Source organism: Martes martes, assembly GCF_963455335.1.
Source record: "Martes martes genome assembly, chromosome: 3".
Lineage (NCBI taxonomy): Eukaryota > Metazoa > Chordata > Mammalia > Carnivora > Mustelidae > Martes > Martes martes.
Genome location: NC_137890.1, coordinates 35,047,236 through 35,073,134, shown reverse-complemented (window position 1 = coordinate 35,073,134; position 25,899 = coordinate 35,047,236). Strand labels below are relative to the sequence as shown.

Here is a 25,899-nt window from a genome sequence, read left to right as displayed (position 1 = left end):
CTAAATGAAAAATTATAAAAATTCCCAGTTTCAAGAGTGAACATTATATAATTAATATTATGAGGGTGATTCTCTATAGTAATCATTACTAAATTTTAAAAAATTAGAATAATCACATTCTATAATACTTAGTATCTTTCTTTTTCTTTTTTTCTTTTTATGTTGTGTTCACTGGCATTTTCTCACTAAAGATTTTTAAGTTGATCTGGGTCTTCTGTAATATATATATATTTATAGAAAATAATGTAATATCTATATATCATAATATAGAAATAATATAATTATATATTATAATCTATTTGTCTATATAATTTTCCTGATATGGATACTTCAGAAAATGATATGAGGGACTAGTATACATCTTTGTTTATAGAGCCATTATTGTAAGAAAAACTGCTATTAGCATGTTATTCAATGTTCTATATAAGTAGTCACAAGGCCTTTTTTCTTTTTAATGTATAATGACAGCCATCATTTAGTATCATACAGAACATTATAATTGTTCTAAAAATTTCTTATTCTCTCCCTATTCATCCCTGTCATGCCCTGGAACCACTGATCTTTTTAGTATCTCCACAGTTTTGCATTTTCTGGAGTGTCATACACTTGGAATCATAGTGTGTAATCTTTTTGGTCTAGCTTCTTTAACTTACCAGTATACATTTAAGTTTTCTTCATGTCTTTTCATGGCTTGATAGCTCATTTCCTTGCAGTTCTGAATAATAATTCCATTATATGGCATCAAGAGTTTAGCTAAGCTACTCCATGGTATTGCTGCCTGGGTATCCATTTTGTTTGGCCAACTGTCCTGGAGGGACTTGCAAACACATACATGCCCCAGATAGCAGCCACAGAGTCACAGACAAATGTAAGTCCCTGATAGGACCTCCCCAACAGCATGTGAGATGAGCAGTCTCCTCTTACATAGGACCCCTGTGGGGTTTATCAAAATGCAGCTCTTCTGGTTTTAATGGACCAATCTAGGCCTAGCCAAGGAACCTCAAAGTATTCTACCCATGGACCTTAATGCCGGCATCTGCCCCAGATCCTGCCTTATTCTTTTTGAACTCTGCCTTGACCTCATCATGTGATCCCTCGAGGTACACCTCTGGGTACTTCCTCTAGGACTCATGAGTAATAAAGTTCTCTACTTCAGTTTTTCTTATAGTCTGTTATTGGACCATGACTCACCATCAAGCACCCTACGGTCCATTTAACAAATGTTAATTTAACAAAGTCATGAGGTACCACTTTTTTTTTATCCTTTCACCTATTGAAACACATCTTGGTGGCTTCCAAATTTGGGCAATTATTTTTTAAAAAGCTGCTATAAATACCCATATGCAAGTTTTTGTATAGATATAAATTTTCTACTTCTTTGGGTAAATACCAAGGAGGTGGCAAAATATACAATCACATGGTTAGAGTATGTTTAGTTTTGCAAGAAACCACAAAACTGTCTCCCAAAATGGCTATATCATTTTGCATTTTTACCAGCAATGAATAACAATTGTTAACAGGACCTTTTATGTAAGACATGCTCCAGAGGCTCCCTTAAACTCAAGTGTATTCTATTCAGGAAAAGAAGGTAATGATTATGTCAGATAAGGATGAGCATGAGGTATCTTTTAGTTTAAAAATTAATAATATATTCTGACAGTGCACTTAAAGTAATTTGATATAAATACACATTATAAAATAAGTGAAAAGTATACCCAGACACATATAGAGGTATACACATACCTTCCTACACAAGGGGAGGGAGAGAAAAAAATTGTGTATATACACACATGTGATTTTTGTATAACAACAATGTTATCTTCCATATATAGTGTATTTTTGAATTTATAAAAAACAATGACTTTTATTATTTTGTTTAGTTTTTCCACCTACACCATATTATCTATTTTTTATATGTAAAATAGAATTAGAAAGATTGAGTTACATGCCCAAGGCAACATAGCTATTAAGTGGCAAAACCATAATTTAACACTTCTTGTCTTCTTTTTTTTATTTTTTTTATTTTTTTAAGATTTTACTTAATTTGACAGACAGAGATCACAGGTAGGCAGAGAGGCAGGCAGAGAGAGAGGAAGGGAAGCAGGCTCGCCGCTGAGCAGAGAGCCCGATGTGGGGCTCGATCCCAGGACGCTGGGATCATGACCCGAGCTGAAGGCAGAGGCCCCAACCCACTGAGCCACCCAGGCGCCCCACTTCTTGTCTTCTAAAAACAAATCAAATACTTTTCCACACCTTAAGGCTCATAACACCACATGTGTATACACACGCATGCCCTCCTACATACAACCATTTAAACACACGCTTTATTTGAAATATATCAATTAATTTCCTATGTTCATCTTTCTCTTAATAGATACAACACAGAATATAAGAGTAGCCTAACCTAATATTGTTTAGTTTTATACCCCTGTTTCTACCTGGTTCTAATTACTATAAGTGATTTTTCTCATAATTTATTTCCTATCATCTACCTGTTTTGAAGTTAGAATTGTGTAATAAAATCACAGATTAAGAGATGGTGGTTTAAGATGATGTTTGGTACAGGCCAAAACAATCATGTAAGAAAACAGTTACCTTAATAACAGATGTCTCAACTCTGGATGGGGGACTCTGAACTTGTGCCGCTGCTGCCATATTTGCAATGGTGCTGAGATGGTTCATCTGGCTCATTGCCATGGTGACAGATGCTGGAGGTAGGCTGACAGGAATTAGAGGATGGGGCATCATCATAAAAGGAAGTTCCAGTCCTATAAAAAATATACATATATCATCACTGCTGTGGTCAAATAAAACTATGAAAACTATGAAACATGGTATATCTCATTTATTAAAATGGCAAAGAACATAAGTCATTGAAAATTTAAGCATTAAAAAAATGTTCCAATAATGATTGGCAAAGGAAAAATATTTGTCCCCTTTTAGGCAACAATATCCACTCACCACTCAAGGGAATTAATTTTAAGGCTAACTAGTTCAGTGCCATGTTTTATCCTGTCACCACGCTTCATGTGTTTCATACAAATGGTCAATTACTTGTTGTATTATTCTTCTGATCAGTCTAATTCTTGTTTAAAATATGAAGGGTTTTTTTTTAGCTTATCACAATTAATTATCTCTTTATTCTGTCCTATATTTTACTACCTAATAATTAGATTCTTTTTTCTGTGCAACTACTACTTTTAGTGCTAAGACCTGCCATTATACAATTTGGCAGAGGTGGTTCTGCTGAAGGTGGTGGAGAGGATGACTAAGTGCCAGGCTGTGAGGTCCAGGCATGCAGAGGAGGGTAAGAAAAGCATTAGAACACTGGGGTGGGCAAGAGTAAGGTGTTTCCTTATCCCAGGAAACATCACTGCTGCTTGTGGGGAATGGATATAAACAATTCAGATACAATATTATTCTAAGTTTTCTAATGATTAATTTGAAATGAAGTTTTATTTATTTATTTATTTACTTATTTATTTATTTTGGAATGAGGTTTTAAAAAGAATACCCCATTTGGAGATTGGCCAAGCAACTCCTGGGGATATAATCTCAAGTAAGTAAATTTCGCCCAAACCATATTTTCTTTTTTGTTTTTATCTTACATAGGTCCTCAATTAAAAAAAAAAATCTACAATATTCAGCCTATTTTTGGAGTCTAATCTAGTTTGACTAACCAAATTAAGTTACAATGGGTTCTGTTATATACCTAGAGAATTAATTACTTTGTGGAACAGAAGACCCCTGGTAGTTGTAGACTTATCCTTATATTAAGTGATATTCTAGCCACCATTCAGAATTAAAGTTCCTCATGGAATTCCATCACAAATCCTAAACATGGAATCATTAAATGCCCCCACATGGTTAGACACAGTACAAATAACCTAAGAGAAAACTTTACAAAGGTTTATAAATGAAATGTGTGTGTATCAATAAATATATCACCTTTTTTCAACTACAGAGTAACAAAAGTTGATGATTATGGCGATATAGTGTCAAAGTCAAAACAGTACATTTGTGGGCTCGCATCTTAATAATGATGGCCATGTCTTAGATTTCAGTAGATTCTGAAACACCCTAATAGAATATATCTTAGAAGGTGTTTATGAATAATTTGAATTTAAATATGTCCCCAAATTAAATTAACTTATTGTTTAACTGAATCTGTTGAATATACAAACTACCCACTTGAAAGAAAATTTCTGTAATGTCCCCCATCAGTTTATGAGTTTTCATTTCTTAAAAAAGGAAATCATATTTCTTGTAATGTGCTTAGAAACAGCAAAGCTGGTAAAACTCCAATTTAAATGCTTTAGCTCTATTAAAAACCTCATTGTAAAATCTCTACGACATAGTTTTTAATGAAGAATACTTAGTTACTGCCATGATTTTTTCCCATTTACTTCATGAAGACAGTTAAGGTTCAATATAAATTCAAACTCATTAGCTCAATACTGTCTGGATCTTAGAGTAAATTGTTCAGAAGTGGGTAATGAAAACTCAATTCAAATTCTTCAGCAATCAAACAAAGCAATTTTATTAAACAATGAAAAGAATCAATTAAAATGGATATCTTTATTATCTTTATTATTTTACAAGAAACCATGACAGCTTTTGGCTAAAAAAAAGTTTATAGCTTCATCCAGAAATGACTCATAAAAGAAATTTCTCCAGCTTGTTCCTACACTGTGATATAAAAGTTCACTTCCATATTCTCAAATTGATGTACTTTACTTTTCTACTTATGCCTTTTTTGACACTTATGCCAAGGTCCTAGTCAAATATGTAAAAATTATAAGTATGAATTTTTCAAAGGTATGGTATCACGTAAACATTCAGTGATAAAACATTTTTAAAATCTCCACTCTACAACACCTTTATCAATGAATGGTCAAATTTTTTCTTCACATTTTTACTTTTCATAGTATCAGTTAAAACAAAAATTGAGGCATAATCACCGACAGTTGATATAGAAATAATAATTTGGAGTCAATGCTATTTGAATATGAAAACTGAATTGGGAATTTATAATTAATGGATAATCTTCTCTACATATTTCATTTACGATACCCAACAAAAGCAAGCTTTATATTTTCATTGTATGTTGCTTATATGGGCAATTAATATATGGAGTGTAGAAAAACAGTCACCTTCATTATTTTAGATTCAGTTTGAGCTCTGTTTATATCTATTACCTACTTTTGCTTTTCTGTTCACTTGAACCAATGTCTTCTTTTATTTGAATTCTGATTGCCAGTTAATAAGTTGGAAGAAGTGATTTTTCCAAATACATTTCAATTTTACTGTCATAGTAGAGAAGCACTGTAACTCCGTTTTTCACATTATATAAAATATTAGCCAAAATTCTGACTGAGTCATTCAGAAACATATTATAGACAAAATACCATCTATTTTCACATCTCTTTTGCATCACAGGATATTAGTCCCTTGTGTAAGGTAAATATCAATCATCCATATGTGAATTTTCCATAGCAAGTTTATAACACAAGATTGGATTTTCCCACTACATAAAATGCTCCTAGCCATCTCCGCCAATCATCATTTGTTAAATACTCATGATGTTAGCTCATTTGGGTAATAAATAGAGCAAACAATTAAGAAACTAAGTCTGATGAAAAATATACAATATATAACTAAGTCAGCTGTAAGTGATTTTTGCATTATTTATAACATCCTTTTCCTCTATTAGCATGAATAAATAAGAATTGAAAATAGGCCACTTCAGAACGAGACTTACCCATAGTTATTAAATGTATAATTTCAGGTGCTTTGGTTTAAGCCAATATATTCAGTGGGATTGATATAAGCCTACACACACACATACACATACACACACACACACACTATGCCTACAAACAAGTATATATACAGACATATACACATATATACCTTTAAAAGCAAAGTATACTACTATGCCTACATGAAACCTTGCAAGAGACAGAAGACTAAATATGTAAGAAAAACTCTTATATTCTTATATTTGCTAAGGAGAGTTAGAGAGAAACAGAAAAGAACTGATGAATTTCTCCTTCCCCATTCTATAGAATCACAGTGTTCCTTGACTTTAGAGTGGAAGAACAAGATGAAGTTGATACAGCACTTATAACCTCAAAGAATACATACTGTAATAGGTTGTCAAGGCATGTATGCAAAAACTCATAAAATAAAACTATAAAATGGTTTAAGCCAAGGAAACTGGTCATGAGTTTATGAAAAGACTCAGAGAGTGTATCCAGCTGTTGATTGCTTGGGATCTGTAATCATATTTTAATGTTGGGCATAGGGAGTGGCAGGGAGAGAGGATCTCCCATACCTAGTCATACACACAGATTGTGGAGAAGGGCAGAAACGGTCTCAGGATAGATATCTGCTTACGTAGGTTCAGCTGAGGGTAGAACACAACAGGCAGCTGCGATATGCTGATGTTAAGAGTGTAACCACAAGCACAGTCAAGGCCAGCCACGAAAGCTATGGCATGATTTTGATGGGGTGAAAATTAACAAATGTATAGTTTTGCAATAGCCAGAGGTAAGTGGGTACATAATCGAAAGAAAACTGAAATTAACACCTGAATACTAATTCTGTCTCTAGCTGAAAGCTGTTAATTATGCATTTTATATAACCTGAAACAATTCCATTCCCCTGCCTAATTATATAGATATTAAGAATTTATCAATAAATATGTAAACAAACATATGGAACCTATTTACAAAAAAGTGATTGTGTGTGTTTAGTTTTCTTTTGTGTAAAAAGATGTATGTTCTTCAGGGACAAGCAAGGTGACCTTCAGATTCAGTGTAGCTGAAATGTGAATCTGTAAAGACCAGGTATGGGAGATTCTCTCCCACCTTCTACTCTCTCCACCTCAACATTTCAAAATAGTTCAGATTCTGAAAAAAAGTGGATGGCTTGATGCACTGTCTCAGTCTGTCTATGAGCTCAGATGACTTATCTTGGCTTGCCCCTATTTTATATTTTATCATCTTTTGGGATACATATTTTTTGATGGACCAAGTTTTGAATTCAGAAATATACTGCTTTGAGGAGAAACCCTTAAGTTTTGAAAGCTATCTCTACTCTAAAGGTAATCAGATTATGGGACAGTCAGAACTGACAGGTTACAAATATAAAATGGTTTTAGTTTTCCTCTAATTAGTGCCTTCAAACATGTTTTGTCAAGGCTCCCTTTTCAGCCCCTTAATAGCCTCCTAGAATCAAAAAATCCATTCTGGGGGTGCCTGGGTGGCTCGGTTGATTCAACAACTGACTTGATTTTTGCTCAGGTCATAATCTTAGGATCGTGAGATTGGGACCCATGTTCAGTGTGGAGTCTGCTTGAGATTCTCTCTCTCCCTCTCCCTCTGCTCCTCCCCTGTGGGCACACATGCTCTCTCCCTCAAAAACAACCACCACAACAAAACCCCCACAAAAACAAACAAAAAAATTCATTCCAGGTAACACTCATCTCTCTTTCCCCATCCCCATCAACATTGGCCAGCCGTAGAGCCTAGGTCATCTGGAAGACATGGGCTTGGCTAGTTTTTTATCCATCCTCCTCCTTTCTTTCTCCTGAATAGTAGGATAAAGGCCTCCTACCCTACCAGTTTCTGCTCAAGTCCTCCCTGCACTGTACTATAACTATACCTATCCACCATTTACATCTTCCACATGGCAGGTACCTAAATGCTAAGAATCTCCTAAGTCATCTCTGATCCTTTAAAGGGGCCCTTCCAGAGGAATTTCTGGAAATCTCCCTCAGCTTCTTCTTCTTCTAAGCTCCCGGAACTGCCATTGCCTTTGAACCTAAGGTCCTTCTCTTGGTGTGGGTCCTCTTGTTCCATTTATGTCCATTCTCTCTACCCTACCACTTCTCAATTCTTTATCCCCATGCTCAGATACATACAGAAAACAGAGCAGCAGTTCACATCAAAACAGAAATGCACCCTTTTTTTTTTTTTTCCGTACCGGTTACCTTTATTAATTAGTCTAGGTCTTCATTCTGTATAAGACAGATAATCAACAGTCACTGGGCAAAAATCCATAGCAAAAGAGAAAACAAGATGAACAAAATTTGAGGAAAAGCAACACCATGAAAAAGAAGGTCCAAAATGAACAGATAGAGCAACTAATTTGAAAGATACCAGAGATAATTCAGGAAAGATATTTTCAAATTCTAATTAATACCCACACAAAAATTTAAGAAACACTATAACTTTTATATACTGTAAAAGAAGAGGAGGTTATTAAAAAATAAGACATTCAGCTTTGAAATGAGGTGGAGTCACCCATAATCCTTGAATCGTTCTCCTGGAACTTCCCCCCGCCCTTCCCTTTACCTGGTGTGAAGAAAAGCTCTCAAAAAGGGATCAGTGAGACTCCCTCCCCATCAGATGCCATCTCTTCACTACAAGGATTTCCGTAACTCCCCTCTTCCTATGGTGGTACCCTCTAATAATGCAGGAGGAGGAGATTTGTAGGGTCTGGAGTGATAGAATAGGCTGGTTCAGAGGGCAATTAATAAGTACTACTTGCTTGTTACTTTCCTTATAATGAGGAACGCCTGATACCTTTTGTTCTTGTGTGGGACCACAGGAAAAATTCTATTCCGTATCTTGTTACATGGTATATTCAATAGAACCAATGACAAATATGGCTATATTATAAATGAAATTTTAGTAACAGATTCTTGCAAATGAAACTGAAATAAAGGGAAAGAAATGTGGATGTTTAGCATTTGGAATGTTTGCAAATCAACTGAAACATTAAATTATCAATTAAGACAGATGTTCAAAAAAAAGATTACCATATTAAATGTGGAGATAATCATTAGCAAAGAAGACAAGATCACTTTGTTTTTTGGAACACAATTTTTTAAGTAGAAAAGGAAATGCAAAATGTTTTGGGGAAGCACTGTTTCTCTTTAAAAAAAAAAAAAACACAAACTTTAGGTATGTATATGAGTGGCACCAAGTAGCCTAGCCCAGATAATCATATTTATTATTTTATCTTGCATATATCTAATGAGAAACAGATTCCAAAAGGGAAGCCCATAGTATTTTTAATGAATTTTGGATAGAGTACATGTAAAATAACCAAACACAAAATTAAAGTTATCTGTAAGAAAACAAACACCTTTAAACTACCATGCATTAAAATAGTAAAAGTACACGTAAATGTTATTGTCCTTTATATCTAGATAACATGTAACTATTCATTCAGATTTTCCCACAGGCTGACCCTGATAAAGAAGGCAAATCTCAGAGAGACTAACGGTCACACCACTGCTTAGTGAGTGACGCTGATAGACTGTGACGGGAACCTGACATTGTCAAGATTTGTTTACAATGAAAATGATGGCAAGAGCAGGCTTTTACTCCATACCATTGGAGACCACTTAGAAGGATGTCAACGCCATCTTAACAACGGAGACAAGACTATTCAGTAAGAGTAAATACTAGTCACAGACACTATGGACTTTCAGTTGTTATTCCAAAGGTAAATAAGAATAAACAAGTTATTATCTGTCAGAGGGTTAACTTCACCCTGGTGAAAAATGAGATACAAATTGTCAGCTCTACTTCTAGTGCTTTGCATAAACAGGAGAAACAGTCCTCTCATGAGTTACTGTAATGCAATCTTTTAATCTTTTTCTGGATAATGTCTGAGCTCAGTTGATCTACATTAGCTTAAAAAACACTGAAATCTTTTGGTGTTTTGGTTAAACTTCATCAAATTATTTTAAAATGAAGAAGAAGTCATCTTTTCCAGGTACAATTAATTACAGGCAAAATTTTAAAAATAAAACAAACCAAAATAAAATACTCCAGTTTAGGTATCATGGTTTAGCAAAAACAAAAATACCATGAATGCCTAGGTTTTATTGCCCAAAGAGAAGGCCATTTCCAGAGACCAAAATTTGTATATGTACACATCTCATGTTTGATTTGGAATTGCTGGCAAAAAGCAAAACTGGTTGGCTGTCATGTAACCAATCCTGCTTAGCTGATGTTCTGACATCAACTTATTTTTTTTTTCTTAGAAAGAATAGTATTGTGATGAATTTTAACTATTCTACTACCAATAAGTATGAGTCACTTAGTAAACATGTTACTCTCCCAGAAATAGACATATTTTCTTTAGCTCTCTATTATTAACTAAACCTTACTCTGTGATACCTGAGTGGTATTTGTTCATTAGGAATTTAAAACTTGCCATACAAGAAAGCTTCTATTTTTACCTGTGATGTATTCTTTTGAATGCAGAGATACTTTGATACATTTAATTTGATATATTTAATGGTGAGACTATCACACCAGTGCTACTAAAGTCCATGGACTCATCAGAACAAGGCTAATATAGCTAGATTTCTTCACCAAGTTGAGATATTTCTATTTCCTTACATATTCTGCAGTGTTGCTGAAAGTGGCATAAGTTAACAGGCTACACAAAATGACATACAAAATACTAGAAATCAGGACTGCTTCTTTTTTTTTTTTTTTTTATTAGTTGAATGTCCTTCACCATGGTTAACGATTATTGTACTAGAAAGACTGAAGAACAAATTGCAAAATCAGAGCTGGAGTTCAAGTCACTAAGACCAAATGGAATACAAAAAAGGGTATTTAAAGAACAGGAAGACATATAAAAAACAATTATCCTGAGAATCCTTGAGGAAACATGGAAACCCAGAACAGCATTAGGTAGCTTATGACAGACAATGGCTTAGGTTTGAAAAGTCTTGATTTCAAATTCATAAAAATTATTAGAACGAATTGTTAGATACAGAATGAAATACTTTATATAGTTTCCCTTATTTTGTACCAAATTCCAGAAAGTTTTGATACAACTTAAAATAAAAGAAGGAAGGCCATTACTATAAAGATAAAAGGTTAAATACTTTATGTGGAGAAGACAGATAATTATATCAGAAAACACTTTGCTTTTTAATGCTTCTGTTTTCTCTGGACTCATTAGCACCATGCTCTAAGTGTTAACCAGGTAAAATGGATCCCCAAAACAAAACAAAACAAAAGCAGACTCAGAGTAAACAGTTACACAGGACTCAATACAAGAAAATAAATAGTAGCCAGATTAATTTGTATAGACTAAATATTTTGATGTTTTGCTAATATGGACTATAAGATGATTGGAAGCAAGAGCCAAATGTTTTTATTCAGTGGAAATGATCATATTGCAACAGATTGTTAATTTGCACAGCGAAAGTATAATGCTATTATGGACAGTATAGAAATAACAATACTAAAAACATGTGTAAGTTTTCCAATCTAAAACATATTCATGAAATTCTTCAAAATAAAGCAGTTGGGTATAATGTACCCATGTTAATTTAACTGCATCTTTTAACCTTTCTCATTGCCAATGTCAATGAATTTCTACCTTTTCCCACTTTAACTCATCAAATTATTTTTCCATTAGGCAAACAAATGAACTAGAAATTCTCCTCTCTAAGGATACTGTAATTTCCCTATAGATTTACAATTACATCAAATAAAATTTCAAGTTAATATACTTTATATACTGTTAGTAGAGTAATCAATGTCATGGTATATAATATTAACAAGTTTATGTTCATGGGTAAGTGTTGCTCATGGTCAGCTGACATCAGTTTTAATTTCCATTGTTTTAATGCAATGTTTTTAAGGCTTAAACTATTTATGTTGAAATCAAAAAAATTCTTCTCACTTGAGCCAAAACTGCTATTAAATTTTCCAAAAAGCATAAAACCCTCATAGGTAGGATGGCATACTCATGGGAATTACCTCAGTATTTCTCATTTGTATGGATGTACATCTTAAATTATCTTTGCCCAAACCTGGTTGGCCTTAAAAAGTGACATCACCCCAATTTATAAACCAAAACCTAGGGATCATCTTTATCTCCTCCTCTCTCACTGTGTGCCACAAATATCCATTTTGGTCCTGTTGATTTCATCTGTGTAATTTATCTCTACTTCTATATCTGCCCCTGTAGTCAGATTCAAGGATCATCATTACTTTTAAGTACAAATCTTATACTGTCACTCTCCGGCTTGGGGGACTTCAGTTGTTTCCCATTGTTATTAAAGAAAGACCCAACATTTCACTTCTCAATCTAAGCACCACACGGCTGGCCCTATGTTTCTTTTGTTCATCATTGTATCCCCAGCTTTTAACGAAGTAGGACTAACTTTCAGTCAGTTCTTGAGTTTAGAGGTGCAATTCTCAGACCAATTCTTAAATTTATATGAGGTAAACTTCAGTGTGGCTTTTAAAAATGCTGAGCTATAGCCTTTGTTCTTGAGCAACTTACAGTGTGGGAGAGAGATACACAAATATAGCAAATATGTACCTAATTTAATCCTTTGGAATAAAAAAGAAAAGATGAAGAAGAGGAAGTATGTTTGACGTTTTGGAAATAAACTTGATAGAAGTTGGTAACCATTTGGGTACAAAAGGGGATGAAGAGGGTACGTGAAAGATGACTTGAGTATCTAGACTAACAATGGGTTGTACGGTGATATCATTAACGAGGATGACGGTGATGATACCTAACATGTATCATCGACTCTTAATGTGCCAGGCAATGAGGTAAGTTTTTATATGTACTACCCAATGAATCTTAGGAAACTCAGAGGTAGAGCCACATTACTGTTATAAAGGTTGGCTTAATCTGCCCCAGGATTTAGATTCTGGAATTCTGAACATGCAATCCAAACTTTGAATTGACAAATGAGGAATATCTGACTTGACAATAAATAAAAATCAGTTCAATTTTGGACTTACTATACATGAGATATTTCAGGATCAGTCCAATAGAGATTGACAACAAGCAATTAGAAATATGGAATTGAAATTTGGGAAACAAAGCAGATACCCAATGAGGTAGATTTTGATGTCTTTGATTCGTAGCTGGGAGATTAAGCCATGATGCTTGAAGATGGTATAGAAAGCATAAAGGCATTTCTACTAAAAGTGTATTTCTACTGTAATCCACAGAATAAGTCCCAAATAAGGCAGCGGAATGACTTTAAAACAAAACAAGGAGAAGAAAAAGAAGTCTGAGATGTTGAGCAGGATTAAGCAAATATTGATATATGACTCCTACAATAAGTTCTTAGCACAAAAGAGTATCAATGTCTGTTTATAACGTTCAAGTCTCTCCACTTACTTCGAAGCTATAACATTCTTTTTAATAAGAAAATCAACATGAACACCTGACAGATCTTCGGTCCTCAATGAATACTGAATGAATGAATATAGGGTATTATGATTGAACAAAAAGTTTTAACAATCCCGTTTAAGTAAACAGACAAAACAGAGACAACACACACACACACACACACACACACACACAAATAGAGACAGCTAAGCATAGCTCGAAAAGGTGCCATTAGTCCAATTTCTAATATGATAAATAATTACAATATCGAGCAATTACAAGATCCCCTTAAGAACATTATGGAGAGAGGCAGCTTTAAATCAAAAGACTACATATCACAAGTAACTCAGCACATCTGAAGGGCCACTGAAATAATATTATATTATAGTGGTAGATTACATGCAGATGGCAGGCCTGTTGAAAGCTACTGTTTATATGAAACCAAATCATTCTTTCCATAGCTTTTATTATATGTAGTGAAGACATACTATTCAAAGCACTTTTCATCAGTTTTTCATGGGCAGACATGGCAGGTGATTTTCAAGGTCAAAATGACCACTAAAATTTCAGTTGCTAGCAATGAAAAAAATACTTAAGAAGATTAGCATTTAATGTGTATAATTTCATTTCTGCATTTTAACTCCAATTCAGGAATTAAGTATAAGCACTTATTTTTCTCCCAAGAATAAATGCATACAATATGCTTTCTAGAATGTGAATTAGAATAAGAAAAATGGTTAGAAAATGTGTTTTGAAATGACTGATTTTTCTGATTATATCAACACCCTTAGGTCAATATAAAGTAAAATTTACACATCCTTATTCATTTTTTTATTTAAAAAAAATCTGGTATAATTCTTAGAACCATAGTATGACCAATGAAGAATGTAAGGGAGAATACAACCAACCTAAGGTCAAACAATGATTCAGTATCAGAATTAAGTGCTAAACATATGTTCTATGTTCATTTAAACAAACACACAAACATGCACACACACGGTAGTATTTGGATAAATCACATTCATTATTTTTCTTCCATAAAATTTTCCCAACAGCAATATTAAAGAGATGCATACCTTGTTAAAAAATAAATAATGAATGATGAAATTACCACCTTGTCTAAAGTGCTCAAATGGAGAGACAGAATTTTTAGAAGTCTATAAAAACAACATCTATATAAATTGTCTTTATCTGTACTCAGGATATTGTATTTCACATGTTTTCAGTGTAAAGGGAACTGTGCCTATTAAAAAAATATCTTCTAGGGAGGGATCCTTAATTACTTAATCATAACTAGCTATCTAATTGTGGAAAATACTGTCTGTAATAAAAAAATTATTATGATCTGTTATTTTCCCTTGTGATCAAAAATCTGTCTTAAATAATTTCAATAGCTCTTCCAACATTAAAATTTGCACTATTTCTCTTTTTCTCTGTTCTACCACACATGCTCTCTCACATCATTACACAGGGAATGTTAGAACCATTGTCAACAGTACACAGATGCTCCGTTTACATATACCTGGCCTAACACCTGGGTAAATACACCTTGTTAAATGTTGCTCTTAATTAAAATAATTTATATTAAATAACTACTTAAGACTTCAGTTAGTAGGCTAAGACACAATTTTTCAAAACAAATTAAATACCTCAAGAACTTTGTTTAGTTTATATGGTCTGTATAGAAATGCTTTTCCACTTTGGTAAATTTTTAAATTTTATTCTGTGAGTTTTCTATAAAGAGTGGCTTTTCACAAAGAAAGCTCTTGAGTATAATTTACACCTTATCATGTACTTGAATTATTTTCACAAAGAATTATAATTCTGTTACGGACATACCGATAAAAATTCAAAAATAATTTATTGTTTAATGTCTTATATATGTAATACTATGTGGGATTTTATACATTAGCTATTTTATTTTATTTTTTTAAAAGATTTTATTTATTTATTTATTTGACAGACAGAGATCACAAGTAGGCAGAGAGTTAGGCAGAGAGAGAGGAGGAAGCAGGCTCCCTGCTGAGCAGAGAGCCTGATGTGGGGGTCGATCCCAGGACCCTGAGATCATGACCTGAACCGAAGGCAGAGGCTTTAATCCACTGAGCCACCCAGGCACCCTACATTAGCTATTTTAAATTTTAAAAATCTACAAAAGTATTAAGAGTTTAAGAATAAAAGGCTTAATTTTAAAGTATGTCAAATTTCTATTTACTGTGAAAATAATTTCTGAAGATCATTCTTACATGAATTTGCTCAGATTAATATTAAGATATGTTTAAATTCTGGCTTTGAAAAAGATTTCATATTCTTGTCTATCCAAAAGTAAAGTTTGGAGAGGAAACAGGAAGAAATCAGCAGACTATTAAGATTTTGATGCAGCCATATTGAATAGATAAAAAAATACAAGTAGAACAGAAAACACAAATAAATTTTTAAAATTTCAATATATAATCATATAAAGAGAATCAGATGCCAAGAATGTTACAGTATATAAGACAAGGAGCAAGAAATTACATTTAAAACACCACTATACAACATACACTTTATTTTTATTTATATATTTGAATAGAATCGAATATACATACAATGTTAAGAGTACAAAGCAGACACAGAAATCATTCACTCATTTTTTTAACACATATCCAACACCTATTATGTATCAGGCATTGTTGTAAGCACTGGGACTAGAGCAGTAAAGAAAGGAAATAAAGTCTGCATCCTCATGGAGTTTATATTCTAGTTGGGAGGTGAGTAGAGAAAATAATGAGCAAATAAATAAATAAAGCGACATGATACATTAAATGAGACATCATTCCAGAAGGTTGAAAAAAAATTTTTTAGGGTTTTATTTATTCATTTGAGAGAGAGACAGAGAGATGGAGAGAGCATAGGCTAGGGGAGAGGCAGAGCGAGAGGGAGAAACAGACTCCCTGCTGAGCTGGGAGCCCAACATGGGGCTCGATCCCAGGACCTGGGATCAGTTAACCATCTGAGTCACCCATGTGCCCCAAGAATTTTTGAACATATGTGATGCATGTTAGCTTGTGAGTTAGGAGAGCATACTAGAAAGATTTCTCTGAGAAGACCTCACCATCAAGCGCAGTCCTCTCATTTTGCAGCAGAGGACATGGGTTCAGAATGATTAAATGACACTTGTGAGGTCATATAACTCTCCAGGAAAAGAGCTGGACTTGCAATACATTTTTTGCCTGAACCTTGGTCTTAAATCCTTTCTACTGCACAGCAGAGCACACGAAGTCGAGAGAATTGCCTGAACTGTTCAACAAGGCAAAGATAAACATAAATGGTGGGTCTGGGTGACAGCTGGTACCTCCACTGATGGAGAAAAAAAGTACATATTAGGGAAGCATCAGAAGTCGGAAAGAATTAGGTAGGCTAGGACCAGATTATGGAAGTTCTCAGATGTCAGGATGATGAGTTTGGTCATCATCTTAGGCAGGCGAGAGATATGATTAAAGCAATGTATCAGATGGTCAGAAGGAGGAGAAGGAACTCATCATCAGGAATAATCATCACAAGTTCTGTCATCCACCACATTGACATTGATGTGACCAGGGCAGGAATCCTGATTCTCATATTTCATGCCACTGGAAAATGGATAAAACAGAAAAAAAAATCTTGTGTTCTCTATCAGTAGAGTTTTCTAAGATGATGATTGAAGAACAAAATTGGTTTCCAGAGCCAGACATGACAAAACAATTATGTTGAGTGAGGACCTACTGCATACTTTTCCCTATATCTAAATCCCATAGCTTGTAAACTAGTTCCTTTTATATATGTACCAAATATTTTTCCCAAATAAAAGGAAAACTATGGAAGTCTTCACATCAAGAGCTACGACAGAGGGCAACAGCTTACCAGTGGATATGAGTTTTGGCCTGATCTTAAGACCCTCCCCAAATGACACAATTAGAGAAGGCAGAAAGGAAATATTCCCCTAAAATTCATGATTTAATAATAAGGTTTCTGAAATAAGACAAGCTTGACTTTAATATTTTATTGAAAAATTAAATCTGGAAATGTGTTTTAATATTGCTATTTCTATTCTGTGCAAAGTGTATATTACCGTTCTATAGCACCTCAAATAACTGTTATCATACAGAATATTATACACATCAGCAGAGAGCAAAACAGTGTTTACTAGCCTGACATTGAAAAATATGCAGCAGTAAAATAAACATCCCCACCTTAGCCACTATTTTTGCTGTTCTTCAGTTTTTGTCACTGTTCACAATTCTTGGGATTACTAGTATGCCTCAAAAATAACAATATATAATATATATCATGTAAGTAATAATGTCTAAATGATGCCACAAAAACTTGATTTGCAATACTATATATAATAGCTTATGGGAATTGTATATCCAAATGTATGCATATAAAAAGTACTCACTTTCTTTAGCCTGATAAAATCATAGGCCGTGATAAGCCTTTTTTGCCTGAGGAGAGTTTTATTTTTCTTATCAAAATCATAAAGGGATCATATTATATTAAGTTGTGCACATATGAACTAAAGCACAATGTGATTTTTTTTATCCATATGAGATGTCTTTATAAAGCAGATCATGTAATTGAATGATTTTTGTTGTCTTACTCCAAACTTTTCAAGTTAAATTCTATTTTTGTCCGAATGACTTGAAACCTAGTACAATTTAGCATGCTAAAACAAATTTTCAAACAGCTTACTATGTATAGACTGCTTTTAAAAATTCAAAACATCCCCATAGCAAATGTCATTTCTTTCATAGTTACAAAATGCAAACTCCAAGTGTTTTATCCTAATGAATAAATGAGTTTGTCCTTTATGTATAAAATATAGTTTGTGTTTGTTGCACAAGTTTTTAATAATAGATGAATTTTAGGTTTGCTCCAACGTATTCAATAAAGTGTGATTAATTTGGTTTTTCAAAAATGCAAACTAGACATTACTATATTACTTCGCAAAATGCACAGCTTGCAACATTATTGTCTCAGTGGGATCTTAAATTGAATTGTAAAATGTGTCTGATTTCCAGTTTGATTTATGTAAGAGATAGCAGTGGATAATGTCCCTTTTGAAGTTTCACTGCTTTGTGTGAACAAACAATATAAACCTAAAATTCATAATACAGTTTATTAGAACCCAAAGCAAACTTTCAAGTTATATCATGTTTGACTGAAATGAAAACTTACAAGAGACTCAGAATACCACCTTTCTAATGAAACAACTTCTTGAAGGTTCCTATTATGACAGATTATACAATACATTTTTGACATTTTCTGTGATTTTTATTATGATATTTCAAGTAATTACCAAATCATGTTTTTCTCCAAAAAAGCCTTCCTGTGCCCTGAGAATTAATCTATGATACCATTTAACTTGGCTTTTTGAAGTAAATATCACCAGATAAAAGCCAGCTGGATCTGAATAATAGGATACTTGAATGAATGTATTAGTGTTTGAAAAAGAGAGTACAAATCTTCTAAAAAGATTAATTTCCATAAAAAAGATAGCTCCCAGATCTACAAAAGAATAAATTCAAAAACATAATAAACTCTCAGAAAGAAAGGTAGATTAAAGTAAAAGCTGCAGCACCTTGTTACCACAGCTGCTGGGAGGCAGTGATTCTGTATCAATTACATTTGGTGGGTCCTGTAGGGCTCTTCAAAGCTCGGTGTGCAAAGCCTGAATATGGGATACAAGTGACACCGTAAGTAATAACTTCAGCGATTAATTTTGATGCAACACCACTTCCATTCTGATCTTACTCTCAATATTTACTGTTGAGAGAAGCTACAAAGGTTCTGAGGGGAATATATGAATCCAGTAAGGACGGGTTTTCTCCCCCCCCTTCATTTATTAAAGATGTGGATATGAATTTTTCTTTGTCATGAAAATATTGCAGCTTTATCACACGACATAGTTGCTGACATCATCATGTAAAAAGACCTGAGTTGGCCAATGGACTTTATTTTCAATATCCTGTTTCAAAACGGGTTCTCTACAAAGGGCCATGCATTCTGTTCACACGATTTCTCTATTTTAGTTTGTATAGTGACTAACATAAAAGCGAAGTTAGGCTGGGCAGAAATTCCTCTGGCAGGTAAAATGTACCTTCCCGTCTTGAATGAGGTAGTGGTCTACTACTACCTTTAAGAAAAAAAACTGGAAGAAAATGAGGAGATAAGTTAACTTTTAACTTAGATTAAATCCTATAAAAATGTAAATATGCTAAAATAATTGACATTAAAATGCGAGATCAATCTGAGATAACTTCATGAGAAATACAAAATAATGAATTAAAAAAGGGAAATTACTATCCCATCAAAACAACAAGAGAAGAAAAATCAACTGAAGGAGATTAGTAAGTCATTTTGGCAACTATGTTTTGAAATTAATTTTATTTATTTATTTATTTTTAAGATTTTATTTATTTATTTGACAGACAGAGATCACAAGTAGGTGGAGAGGCAGGCAGAGAGAGAGGAGGAAGCAGGCTCCCTGCCGAGCAGAGAGCCAGATGCAGGGCTCGATCCCAGGACCCTGGGATCATGACCTGAGCCAAAGGCAGAGGCTTTAACCCAGTGAGCCACTCAGGCGCCCCGAAATTAATTTTAATATGTGGAATAAAACAAAGTGCTAACTTACCTTACTTCCCTCCATTTAAAAAAATTTTTTTTCAGTACACTGTCAAAATCAACCCCAAAATGAAATGTACCCTAGTAATTGCATATGTCTGTTTAAACTAGGCAAGTGGTTTAAGTAAAGTGAGATGTTTAAATATGAAGTCAATGTCCATCATCATGAACACACAAAGACATATTGCTGTTATCAGAAAAACAGCACTGAATGGAAAAGGCTATAACGTTTATCTGGAAAAGATTTTAAAAAGAAAGGTTGCCTTCTCTGCACTCATATTAACTATTAAATGGTTATGACAATTTTAAGAGTAGCTCAAGAATTTCTTTATCATAGTTCTTCAAGAAAGCTGCTTTTAGTTAAAACATAAAAATGGTAGTTACAAGGTTTCTGCAAACATAACTGCCATTCCATTAAGGAAATGGTGCAGCAAACAGTAAATAGTGGCCTCAAGGGAAATGTAAGTATTGATTTTATTACTGTGTTGGTTGGTTCGTATTTGCAATTGTCAACTCTAATTTTGGGCTATGCTTTAAGTATCCTTAAAACTGCTTAAGGAAAGGACAAATATTAATTGGAAAATATTGATAATTATTATCCTTATGCTTTAAATATTGTAAGAGATTATTTCTTTCCAGCTTTTGCTAGACTGTCTCTTAAAAACAGGAAATTTTAATTTTGCTATACATAGTAAATGAACAACCAACTCATTTCATTAAGACAAATTATATACTCATTTTGTATACTATAAATCAGTATTTGACTCTAGGAATAAAATCAATTACTATGAAATGTGTAAATACGGTTACATCCTCCCTTAGAGTAGTTTGGAAATTCAGCTTTGAAATTCATTGATAGTTTTCATTCATCTAAAACATATAAAACAGCTATGAAACTAATTATAAGTCTAGAATTTTTGTCATATTGAAATAAACAACTCATAGCCTCATTAAATAGAAAATAATCATACACTAAAAAAACACAAAATTTGCCAACTTGATATAATTAATATGTTTTATATTATCATCATCATTATCTTCATCATCATAGATTTCCTCTTTACATTTCAGTAAATGATATTCACACATTTATGCTAAAGGTGTAATTAAGAAACACAGATCATTTTCTTAAACCATGCCAGAGAGCATCTCTGTTTAATATGTAAATTTTCAACTATACCTACGGGGCTGTAAATATAGTCAGTGTTAAACTTCTACAATTAACTAAAAGAAGTGTTTATGCTACACATAAATTTTAGAAATGTCCTCTGTGGAAATCTAAAGAGGTGCAAATTAATATTAAAAAAAACATTATGGCTGTTCTTCAGATTAAAAAACATAAAGTATTCCTAGATTCACAAGTCATACAGTCGACTTTAAACATCACATATCAAAAAGAGAAAGAAAACATTTTATAAATACACACAAAATCTTCAATGTCACTAAATGCCACACCCCAATATGAATCGATGAAGAGGGTCAAAACAAAACGGTTCCCCTAGTTTTAGCATTAAAGTTGTACTTCCATTCATTTTGTATTTTTAAATATTTAGAGAAGAGAAATGTCTTAACGAAGTAAAATCTTGCTCTCACTAGAAATATGGGACTTCTTTGTGGATAATACATATTCAATATGTGTTTATTTGACTACATTTCTCAGTTCCAAATAATTAAAATTTGATAGATAAATATATAAACTGGCCTCATTGGTTGGACCATAGACTTGAATCTCAGCTCTGTCATTTACTCCACAGTTCAGAATAAAAGTCATGAGTATTTTTTCATACACACTTTGGAATTCACCGTAGACTAGAAAGCCTTGCACAGAGACTACTCTCCTCAAATGCTAACTGAATGAATGAGAGGCATACAAAAATTTTAGCAAGACATCTGGAAGGACTGAAGATTTATTGCAAAAACAGGAAAGATAAAATTGGAGATAAATAATAATCATTTAAAAATCAACAGACTTTGAAAATATATTTTTGTTCACCTTCATTATCAACCTTCCTGAGACCACTGTATCGTTTCACGGTGTCTAAGACCATCAAGTTTCTCATTTGAAACTACTTCATTCTCCTTCTCACTGTCACCACTGACTATAAGCATTTTTAAAGAAAATTCTAGAGAAAATGTATTGTACATAAACCAAGGTTTCTTAATACAGATTTTAAAAAATCAGGATTTTTATTTATAATATATGGCTGTATATAGCAGTGATTTTCAAACACATTGGTTTCAGGATCTCTTTGCAAACATTGGTCATGTATCAATATTTATATCAGAAAAGGAAATCAGGAATAAAAATATTTATTTTTTATTAAAAATAACTATAATTCATTGCATATTAGCATAAATACCATGTTTTAATAAGAAATATTTTCCCAAAAAATACATTTTTGCAAAATTCTTCAATGTCAGGCTTATGAGAAGTTATTTGGATTTTTGTATTACTTCTATATTCATTTTTATGTATACATATATATTTATATTTATTTGTTGCAATGCACAAAACATGTAGCCTTTAAAAGCTCCAGTATACTCATGAGAGAATGAAGTTTTTAAAAGGTAAATAAGGTTTCAGTATTATTTTGAAAAATATTTTGATTTCTTGGACTCCCTGAAAGTGTTTTGAGAGCCCTTCCCTCAATGGTCATGGGGCCACACTGCTCCTACACCAGATAACATTTTAGGACATTTTAGAACATCTGGATATGTATTAATTTAATAAGTCAAATGATATCCTAATATGACTCCAGTCAATAAGAACAAGACTAGAAAACTTGCTCTAAAATTTCTTACAGAAAATTCATTACTTCCATGCCAACAATGGAATTTTTTTTTTAAAGTAGGAATAAGAACGTGAACTCTTTTCTCTAGACTTAAGTTTAGCTCACAAAGAATAACTAGTTAGTATTCACAGTGAGGTGGCAGAGGAAGCGTAGAAGTCGGTAAAAGTCAGAGGTGGCTTTTAATATTGCCTTTGCCGTTCTGAGCATAAAGACTCACTCTGTACCTCAAACACTTCATCTGGAAAGTGGGGATAGCACCTGTTCAAGGGTAAGCATAGAATTAAGTAAGATGATGTACATGAAGCATAAAGTACATAGAACTAGATAATTAATAAAGAGAGCTATTATTAAGTAGAAAAGTCAAGGGTGAGATCACAGGTGTTGAGGTCAGACAGAAATGTGACAGGGACAAGATGTTCAAGAAGCTATGCGACCTCAGTCTGTCATGTGTAATGGACCAATAATCAAGGATAAGTATCAAATTAGCACTCTGAGTAGATAATAAGCATATACGATGTACCCGACATATAACTCATATGAGGAAGAGGAGGGGGAGGCGGAGGAAGTGCCTGAAAAAAAAGGAATAATTTCACTGTGTCAATTTGGGGTTTATAAAATTATAAGAAAGGAAAGCATGACTATCCTTAAGAAATATTAGACCTAAGAGGAGCACATCTCAAAACAAATAGATGAATAATGAATACACCATGAATATTAAAAGAAAAAAGGAATATAATTTGAAACTAGAAAGTTCTAAAAACCCAAGTAGAACTTGACCATCTTAATTTTACCAAAGAAAAGTGCAACATTCCTTCAAGGGGTTCCTTAAGTTCTTTAAAGGTAAAGTCTCCACCTTTAGTCTCTACATTGCCTAAGGGTACCCAGTACAGGGGTCAGAATAGGCATTCAGTGAACTGGCATGCAGAAAGAAGGTGATGAATTATAATTAACATTTGTATGATGATTCGGACTTATCAGTAGAATTTAACAACAAATGAGCTTGCTAGGGAGCTACCTGAGAGTTTAGAGTTTCAGAAACAAGAAGAGTGCACAGGGGCACCTGGGTGGCTCAGTTGGTTAGGCATCTGACTCCTGATTTCAGCTCAGGTCAAGACCTCAGAGTCCTGGGATCAAATCCCATGTTGGGCTCCATGCTCAAAGTGGAGTCTGCTTGCTTCCCCATCCCCCACTCATTCTCTCCCTCTCTCTCTCTAAAATAAATAAATCTTTAAAAAAAAAAATAGTGCATAATAGTAATGAATAAGAGCACATTACCACAGAGTGATTGGAAAAATTATCAGGGGATTTTATTTTTTTTAAGTTTTATTTATTGATGTATAGTTGGTACACAATGTTATATTAGTTTCAAGTGTACAGCATAGTGTTTTTGACAACTCTATACATTATGCCATGCTCACCACAAGTGTAGCTGCCATCTGTCACCACGCAATGCTATTACAATACCATTTACTCTATTCCTTATGCTATACCTTTCATCCCCATGATTTATTCATTCCATAAGTGGAAGCCTATAACTCCCAATCCCTTTCCCCAGTTTTGCCCATCCTTCTGCCCCCTCCCCTCTGGCAAGGATCAGTTTGTTCTCTGCATTTATGGATCAGTTTCTAGCAGGGAATTTTAAATATAATGTTGGAATAATGAAAGGCAGGAATTAGATTGAGACAATATAAAAATTATTTTTTAAATTAGCAGTTAAAAAAGGAGAGGAATACTAAAGATAGTATAAATGTTCAAACCAATCTTTTGTGTGTGAGTACTCATTTTATAATTCAGAGATCTTAATACATTCTGAAAACATTTTTCTAATTGTCTAAATTCTACAAAATTAATGAGAATGTTTATATTTTAATATTTTAAGATCAGCTGAAAGCTTTTTATAAACAACTGATCTGAATTATCTATTATGTCAATGATGGAAAAAATAGATACCAATCCACTTCCAGATGACTTGGCTAATATGTTATAATTGGTAAATGAAAGCCACACAATCCAGGTAATCAATAATATTCCCAGTGGCATTTTTATTTCTATCAAAATTTCATTTCTAGCCTCCCAGATGCATTCAAAGCAAGCATGAAAATTTAATTTTTAGACTGCAAAATGTCAAATGAATGTTATCCATTTTAAAATTCAAGAAAGTGCTGTTGAGTGGGAATATATAGAAGAAAAAGAAAATAGCAAGATTATGTACGCTTTCAGCCAAAAGTATTCATAATCCTTAACTTAAGAGATTTTAAAGGTCAATAATAATGGAACATCCCCATTTTTCATCATCATTTCCCATGATGAAATAAGTAAAATGATATTTTACTACTACTAACTATGAAAAAGAGTCAATTTGAGTTCACATTAAATTTGATTAATGCATATGCTTTTTGAAAATATAAAATTTGAGGTGTTTCTAAGGAAAATAGAGTTCTGAAAATTTCAGTTAATTATTTGATTATCTTAAGTATAGGTTAATAATATAATATCCAATTAAAAAAACTTATTTGGCCATCTTAAAGAAAAACTTTATAAAAGACAATAACCTAAATTTGATTATTTTAGATATGTCACATAAATAGAATCATATAGTATTTGTCTCTCTGAGTTGGCTTATTTCACTTATCTGGGGTGAGGAGGAAATAAAGAGCTGCTAACCAATGAGCATAAAGTTTTAGTTAAGCAAGATGAATAAGCACTAGAGAATTTCTGTGCAACATTGTACCTATAGTCAATAATACTGTATTGGACACTTAAAAATTAAAGAGGGTGAATCTCATGTTAAGTGGTTCTACCAAATTAAAATAAAATTGTTTAAAGAAGACAATAACAATATGAAAGAACATAAGTACAGGTTTTCATAACTCTCTTGGTGCACTAAATAAAATCCAACTGATAAAGCGTAAATATTAAATATATTTTTAAATGCCATGTGTTAAAATAAATAATCTGCTTGATTATGGATACAACTAATAAGGAAATTTGGGGCAAGTTTTGGGTTCCTACCTGTCAATATATTACTATGGTACTTTGAAAAAACAGAACGGTTTATTAAAAATATATATTCTATGTAAAAGATCCAGGAATATATCATTAATTCTTATTGTTTTAAAGAAAGTTATTTAATTTACTAAATATTCATTCTCAAAATGCATTTTTTATAATTGAGTGCTCAGAGATTTAGAGATATATAAAATAACTACCTACTAAGGAAATACCATTTTGCTTTTATAGATATTTTATTACATCAATGGAAATTTCTCTATATCCTTCTATG

The 25,899-nt window shown here is 33.1% G+C and overlaps 1 protein-coding gene across 2 annotated transcripts in view; it reads right to left on the bottom strand.

Moving 5' to 3' along the window:
- Window positions 1-25,899, bottom strand: part of DACH1 (dachshund family transcription factor 1) — a gene marked incomplete at both ends in the record, with an annotated part of 421,017 nt that overhangs the window by 126,379 nt on the left and 268,739 nt on the right. For both annotated transcript variants that reach the window (XM_080798598.1, XM_080798597.1), the window contains one exon: window positions 2,596-2,768. In XM_080798598.1, the coding sequence (XP_080654724.1) occupies window positions 2,596-2,768 (173 nt within the window). The remainder of the gene's footprint in view (window positions 1-2,595; window positions 2,769-25,899) is intronic.